This window comes from Carex rostrata, chromosome 3 (assembly GCF_964058835.1).
Source record: "Carex rostrata chromosome 3, lpCarRost1.2, whole genome shotgun sequence".
Lineage (NCBI taxonomy): Eukaryota > Viridiplantae > Streptophyta > Magnoliopsida > Poales > Cyperaceae > Carex > Carex rostrata.
In genome coordinates, this window is record NC_135920.1 from 10419609 (window position 1) to 10427113 (window position 7505).

A 7505-nucleotide genomic window follows, 5' to 3' on the forward strand; every position below is an offset into this window, starting at 1 on the left:
CAGAAAAGAAAACCATGTGATTTGCGGTGCCTGATTTGGTGCTATGGGACTCATGGGAGTATGGGGCGGCGAGTCACATGCTGGTATGTTCGGTCCAAATACTGGGCCGTTTTTAATTTGATTAGAACTTCGGGTTACATTTAACTTTTGTATGGGCCTTAAATGGACCATTACCAGTACAAATGTGCTCCCTAATCTCTATGACTAATATTACATGTTAGCCCATAAATGAGTTGAGTATTATTTCAATCTAGCCCAATATGGTCAATTCTCTCATACTAATTTTTATGTTATAATCCTTGAAACTTTCCAAACGGTAGGTTTCCTTACTAGTGGAAATAGGACGAACATCCCACGTTCAATAACAAAATAAAATAAAAATAACGAACGTTAACATTATCAACATACAAATTTAAAATTAGCAATATTTTTACAAATAATGTACTTGATCTTTACGTCTAGTAATAATTGTTCTGTATATATAATTCATGGGATTATGGTCAAAAGATAATTGGATCATGCCTCAAAATTCAAATGAGACAAAAACTATTTCTAAATATTTTTTTTTTTATCAATATCATTGTTAGCCGCACCTCGCGGACTAACCTTTAAAAAAAAAAAAAAAGTGAAAAATAAGGAAAGACCATGATTCAACTTCTCAACTCTAAATCATTAATTATGTACAAATAATTGTTTGTATGCTAGATTCATAGAACTGGATTGGTAAGTATGAGGTTCATCAATGGCTGAACCAAAAGAATTTAATGGAGAGCGAACACATCAACGAGAAACGAGCATTTCTGGTTCAAAACATCCCAGAAAAGCCTTTTCCTGTCACTTTGGAAAACCAAACCCTTCACTCATGAGGGTTCAAATTTAGTTTTCTCAGTACTCGTATAGATAGCATTGGTGCGGGATTTATACCAGAACGAACTCTTGCATAGCCTTGTCAAGAGCTTGAGCTTGTCGTTTATCAAAGCCATTATACTTGTAAACTTTGAAACCCTAAATCTAACCTTTTGATGAAAGTGAAACCTTTTGACTTCCTCCGTCTCTCTTTCCATTGGGTTCAGATGGCAATAAACCATCTTTGATGGTTCAGTGTGCAAGAAGCACGTCTTTGCCATACAAACCCTTGATACAAACAGGCCATGACTGACATCAACTTTCCCAAGTAGTTCATATGAAGGTTTTCTAACTCGATCATCAGATTCATCACGGTGTTGAGAATTTGGATTTATTTCAATAAATCTAACAGGAGAATCGTCCGCTCTAAGTTGCGAGTTGAATGCATTGTTTAAGTAGCTTTTGTCACTCAGACAGGTCCGACGATCGACTTCTCCTGCAATCTAAATATGGGTTAATATAAATGACTAAATTATATAAATTTGTGCTTCTTGATGATTAAGATAACATTAAGAATTCATTTCTCCACCAGAAGATATGCACCACTTAAAAATATTCTTGCTCATCTAGTCAACTTAATTAATAGAATTTGATTTTTTTTTTTTTTTTTTATGATGACAATTGCCCAAATTTACTGCAAGTTGCAACATATAGAGATATATATGAAGCGACGCCATTGTGTAATAACAAAGATCTCAGCTTTTCTCGAGAGAGATACCTGTGATTTCTGAAGTCTCTGCTATTGGGTAAGTCGTGATACTTGTTGCTTCGTTATTTTCTTCTCCTTTTAAGACAATCTGCATTTGGAAGATTGATAAAATAAATTACTGCATATATAACATAAAAGCGCCTTTTTTACAACAAACGTAGATATATATATATAATCCACAAAACTTAACTAGCAGGTAAGACATTTAATTTAGTTTATATATATCGATCTATACAACTATGTATAACTTAAAATAATCTGGTGTATCAAAAGCATATGTACAACTCTTTTCCTAAGCAAGATGTACCTCTCCAAGATTATCTTTCAGTACTTTGATGCCACGTAAGTTCTCTACTTGTTTCCTTTCTTGTTTGAACTCCTCTTCTAAATCTCTGATCCCTATCAAGCTCGCTGACTCATTTTCTGAGCCTGACATTCTAGAAGAACTAGCGACACCACTACCAAAATGGAACTCGGGAAATCCACCTGAGTCTGAGTAATTATTTCCAAGCCAAACATTGTTGTCGTAGCCGAAATTGTTGATCATTTCTTGAGGGGAAGATGCAACTGATAAGATTTCTTGAATGACATCATCGACACCTTTAATTTCTTGGTGAGGAGTGCTGTTGTGCAAGGCCTTGTGGTCGGGAAAATTAAATTGCGGGAAGTCGTCAGTCATCAGTGGAGGTAACGAGAGCCTGTGTTGAAGCCGTGCACACTCCAGTGCAACGTCGACCTAAAGTATCGCAAAATGCAGGATCCGTTATGGTAATGGTAAAATAGTATAACATAAATTATGACCTAATAAAGTACTGCAAAATGCAGGATCCATTATGGTAATGGTAAAATGTAGGATCCATTAAAAGGGCATCACTGACACCACTAGTAACTCATAAAAAAAGCAAAAAGTGAAAGGCTATGTACATGTAGCAAAGATTTAGTAGCTAAAAAAACGTGTTTTTATAGAGAAGTAGAGGAGAGACATGCATGTCAAAACTAGTTAAAAAATAAATAAATAAATTATATATATAATAGCATATTAATTGTTTTTATACTGATCATCTACAAAAATAATTTCAACACTATGGCAATTAAAACAATAATGTGATGATATATATACCTTGGAGGGAAATGTAGAGAAGCCGGCAGGATCATGATAGCATGAAGCCATCGGGTTAAGTACTTCTTCGTTCAAAAACTGCGCCCATTTGTCATCAGCTTGAGCACTGCCACCGTTAAATGAACTTCCTTGCATCATGTCAAAGGTGTACGTCGGCTCACAAGGAGAGTAGCTACTGTTCTCTATGTCTTCACCTCTTCCATCAGAAGAGAAATTCCCAGCTGGAGATTGAACTGAGGCTGCTACCGTCCATTGAGAGTTGGCCTCATAAGGAGCACCTTGATGCTCAATTATCTTTGGACCAGGTCCTGCTTTCTTGAATATACGACATAGTGCATATGAATCCTGATGTGAGAAAAAAATAGATTAAATCATTGGAAACTAACTTGTGGTATGAAATTAATTACAATTTACAAGTCACCTAATGAGCTTTTTATTACGTGACCAGATGGCGATACATATAGCTAGACCTTTGCATATATAAGAGAATGAAGGTTTTGGAAAAAAAAAAAAAAAAACTCTGTGTATATGATTATATCAGCTTTTTAGATTAAATATAAAGTTTCCCCTGTGGTAGTCACCTGAAGTCCTGCCGATGGTACATCACATTCACTATCATCAAGGCGGTATTCATGCATAACCCAACCAGTCCTGGAGCCATGCGGCGCTCGACCTCTATAGTACACAAGGGTTTTCTTCATACCAATGGAGCGTTTCTGGATGTTCACCTTTCGGTCTTTTCCTGTAGCTTTCCAGTAACCAGCCTTTGTTGCTCGGTTTGTTCTTGAGCCATTCGGGTACTTCCGATCCCGAGGACTAAAGAAGTACCATTCTAGATCCTTGCTTGGTAGAAATGATTTCTCTGTACAAAAATCAGAGTAGTTAATTTCATGTTATATATAAATATTCAACCGTCAAGTAATATTTCTTATTAATTTGTTTCTAACACGTTCACTCACAATTTGTAAAATTATTCTAAGAATATATATGTTCGATCTTACACATTGATGAGAAGCTTTTATATACTTTATTGACACAAATATTGATATATATAGCATAACTGTTATTTTACCAAGTGCAGAAAACACAAATTGCAACATTAAGTGGAAAAGAAAAATGGGGACCTCTAGCTATCATTAATTGCTATAAGTTGCATAAAGCTATCTGTAAATATGTACTTGTCATTAGATTTTCTATACATGATTTAGCCGACAGTGAGCTTGGTGCAATAATTATGCCTATGAGATAAAATGAATAATTAAGTAGCATAAAGAAATTAAAATTAAAAAAGACAAAGCAGAATGATTGGAGCCCACAATCTGAACAGAATCCAAGAAGGTCCCCATAGGAATACAAGATAAAAGTAAGAGCACAGGCAATTTTTACTTGCCTTGAAGAGTGTGAGCTTTCTAAAATATTTTGACTTGAGGCTAACAAATTTTTCTAACTTTGTTCTTTTCTATTTTTCCTCGGTTTTTACAATACTGGATTCAAGAGACGTTCTTTTGCAAATAACCCGAATATTCCTATTGAATTCACGTTATGCATCCTACATAATTTGTTTCATCAGCTGGAAGTTTATTATGGTATATATGTCGGTACCACATTGTAGGAACCTCAACAAGGAATCAACTTATATGCCATGAAAATACCGTTTCTTTTATCTGGTACTGCACTTTAGCTTTTGTTAAGATAAAGAAAACGTATCTACAGCAGGAGCAGGAGCATGAATGTGGAAATGTCAACATGTAAGATGACATTCCCTTCAAAAGAAATGCACCGACCACTTCAGAAAAATATAACAAGCTTCTTTCTAGAATATATATATTTGATTGGGTAAACAAATGGAACTATAAACTGGATTGCTACTGCATGTACTAGATTATATGATTGGCATACATGAACGAAATTATATATTCTGTATATATATATATATATATATCAACCTAAAATTGAACTTGTGAAAGACTTCATGCTTGTGTGTGGTGATTCCTTTCACATACATGATCTTCTCAAATCTCATAATTAATAAAAAAAAGAACTATACAACAGAAAATGCATATTGAATGAAGTATTTTCCAAGAAAACATGGGAATTGTCCTTTACCCCAAGAAGCAGCATGGTATCGCAAACGAATGAAAGCACTTGTTTAAACAAAGTATCAATAAGTATATATAATTTAATTACTCAACAAATTTTAAAACTCTAGTCTATACTATACACCTTCGGGTTTGGGACTATTGTTTTATAATAAAATACTTCATTGTTAATTACATTAAAAATAAACTTCTATAGTAAAAAAAAAAATTAAATTAGACCTCGCATTTAATGAGTAAGTACTCTATTTCTTGGAATTCGATGTTCAAGCTAAGAATAGTGTACTTTAATATTTCTTTGAATATGCATTAATTACATGTGTGTTCATCACTTCACATTTAAAAAAGAAAAACCCCTCTATTTACATGCTGCACATATTAAGCAAAAAATGCTTGTTCTTCCAAGTTAATTCATTTCTGCAAGAGATGCTAACGGATATACAAAATTTCTATTAAGAAATAAAGATGTGTGTACATACCCGGCAAATCCCAGGGTTCGCATTTGTAAAGATCGACTTCTGGAATGATCTCCAGTTCAATCTCCCTCCCATTTATCTTCCTCTTTAGATAGTATATCACTAGTTCTTCATCTGTTGGATGGAACCTGAAACCTGGAGGCAAGCTTACTGGCGCCATTAATTTAACACCTCAGTTTTCTCACAAAGCAAAAATTATTATAACTCACAACAAACCCTGAAAAATAGAAGACTGAAGCGAGTTAGCTAACAAACATCTAATTATGTGTGCGTTTATATATTACGCATGAGACAAAAAAAATGGGAATGAAAGTGAGGTAGAAGTACCTTTGCAATGGCAAAGGGATGGTGGCTAGAAGAGACAAAAATGGTGGGGAGAAGTGAAAGAGGAAGAAGGTAGGGAACCCTTCTCTATGGTTTTATAGAGAGCCTAAACCTAGCAATCAATGAGATTTTTTTTCTTTTTTTTTCTTTCTTTTATTTTTTTCTTTATATCAGCAGACAAGGGATGACGATTCTTTCAACCGTTCAGAGGAAGGCTCTTTATTTTTGAGCTTTAATGCTTTCTTTTTGTCTCATGGGGCTTTATATCGGTGGCAGAGATTATTTTATTAATATATGGAGCTTCTTTCTTTTTTCTGATAATAATATATGGACCTTCTATTCTTAGTCTTTTGCAGTAGAAAGAAGAATAGTTTGACGTGGCAAGTTCCTATTGGGCATAGGTGGGACCACAGGTAACTGTCTAGTCATCTATGGGTGTAAAGGAGCGGGACCCGAGGTGGGGACGGAAGCTTTCAGGTCAAGCCTTGACGTCACGTTCACACACGCTTCTCGATGTGGATTTGGATCCCGCCGTTATCATTTAACAATAATCACTTTTTAGATACCTAATTAAAAACAAATTTGTGCAGTAATTCTGTGCCTTTTACCTCGTATAATGTGTTGCTACAACTAAAAGGGGAACACTCTAATTGTTACAATAATTAAACTTCTTGCTATATATTAGTACATTATATTATGACAAGATTATCTGCGATGAGATTTCAAGAGTACAAGAACTTCCAAATTCATACGTCATATCCATGATATGTACGAATATGATTATGAAAATATGCAGAGAAAAATTTTCGGTTGTATCGTGAGAATAGTTATGAGAAATCTTAATTTTTTTTCTAAAAGCTTGATATCAATATAATTATTATTTTCAAATATTTTAATATAATTAAATAAAGTGGATTAAACAATAATATAATAATACTAATTAATTATGATTTTATAACGAGACTTCTACTCATAAACTTGTTATTCGATTATGATTTCATAACGAGACTTCTACTCATAAACTTGTTATTCGATCACTAAACAAATCAATTAAAAATTAATTTAGCATATTGATTATTACTGATACTTAATTTGTTTGAAATAAAATACAAATATGTATTTTATTATAATTTTGTTATGTAGAAAATTATTGTTTTTATTAAATATTCTATTTTTTTTTAATATAATAACAAATACTATAAATTGGAATATTGTAACACTGTGAACTTTAAAATTCAGATTTAATTAAAATAATAAGTGGATAAATCGAATAATATATATATACGTATATACGAAATTAGTGACGTGGATGGTGAACAATAATTATACGATTAATTGTGTTAAGAAAGAGGAGCAATAGGTGTTATATAAATCATTTAATCAATATCGAACAAGTGGAGGGTTTATTTTGCAAAAAGACCACTTACAAGTGGGGGCCCTTGTCATTCTTTCCTCTTTCCCTCCTTCCTTTCCTTTCCTGCGCCCCCATCTCTTCTCTCTTTTCTTTTGTTTCCGCCAAGAGAGAAAGACAACGAGAGAGTGAGAGAGAGACAACCCTAAAACCTCCCCCGGTGACCGTATTGCCCGAAAACGGAGATTTAGGAAGAGGAGCTCAAACCTCGCACATCCATCCGTTCCATTGGTAATTCCCCTTTCTATTTCTCTCTCATTTCTTGATTCCGTGTTTTTAGGGTTTCGGTGAAAACCCGTAGAATCGTACCAAACTGATTATTCCGTGCCTTTGTTGTTTCTATAGTGTAAATTGATTGATTCCGTGTTCCAAAGTGCAACCAAATTTCTGTTGGGTTTCGAGGAACGGTTCAAACCCATTTAATTAGCTTAAGCTGCGGAAAGAGTAAAACAAAAATTTTTAC

General features: G+C 34.0%; 1 protein-coding gene across 1 annotated transcript; it reads right to left on the bottom strand.

Annotated features, from left to right (window-relative positions):
* Positions 1 to 1037: 1037 nt before the first annotated feature.
* LOC144551978 (NAC domain-containing protein 54-like) lies at positions 1038 to 5505 on the bottom strand. The gene is made up of 6 exons (XM_078300090.1): positions 5311 to 5505; positions 3317 to 3597; positions 2736 to 3080; positions 1923 to 2351; positions 1625 to 1703; positions 1038 to 1349 (listed from the first exon to the last, which is right to left on the bottom strand). The coding sequence occupies exons 1-6, from the start codon at positions 5465 to 5467 to the stop codon at positions 1312 to 1314; spliced, it is 1329 nt and encodes a 442-aa protein (XP_078156216.1). The 5' UTR covers positions 5468 to 5505; the 3' UTR covers positions 1038 to 1311.
* Positions 5506 to 7505: the final 2000 nt, after the last annotated feature.

Bases quoted from the DNA above. Each gene is read 5' to 3' on its own strand.
- LOC144551978 (XM_078300090.1), bottom strand. From the start codon at position 5,467: ATGGCGCCAGTAAGCTTGCCTCCAGGTTTCAGGTTCCATCCAACAGAT. The intron at 2,352-2,735 runs GTATATATATCA...GCGATACTTTAG, and splicing joins TCTCTACATTTCCCTCCAAG to GTCGACGTTGCACTGGAGTG. The intron at 1,704-1,922 runs GTACATCTTGCT...TTCCAAATGCAG, and splicing joins TGAAAGATAATCTTGGAGAG to ATTGTCTTAAAAGGAGAAGA.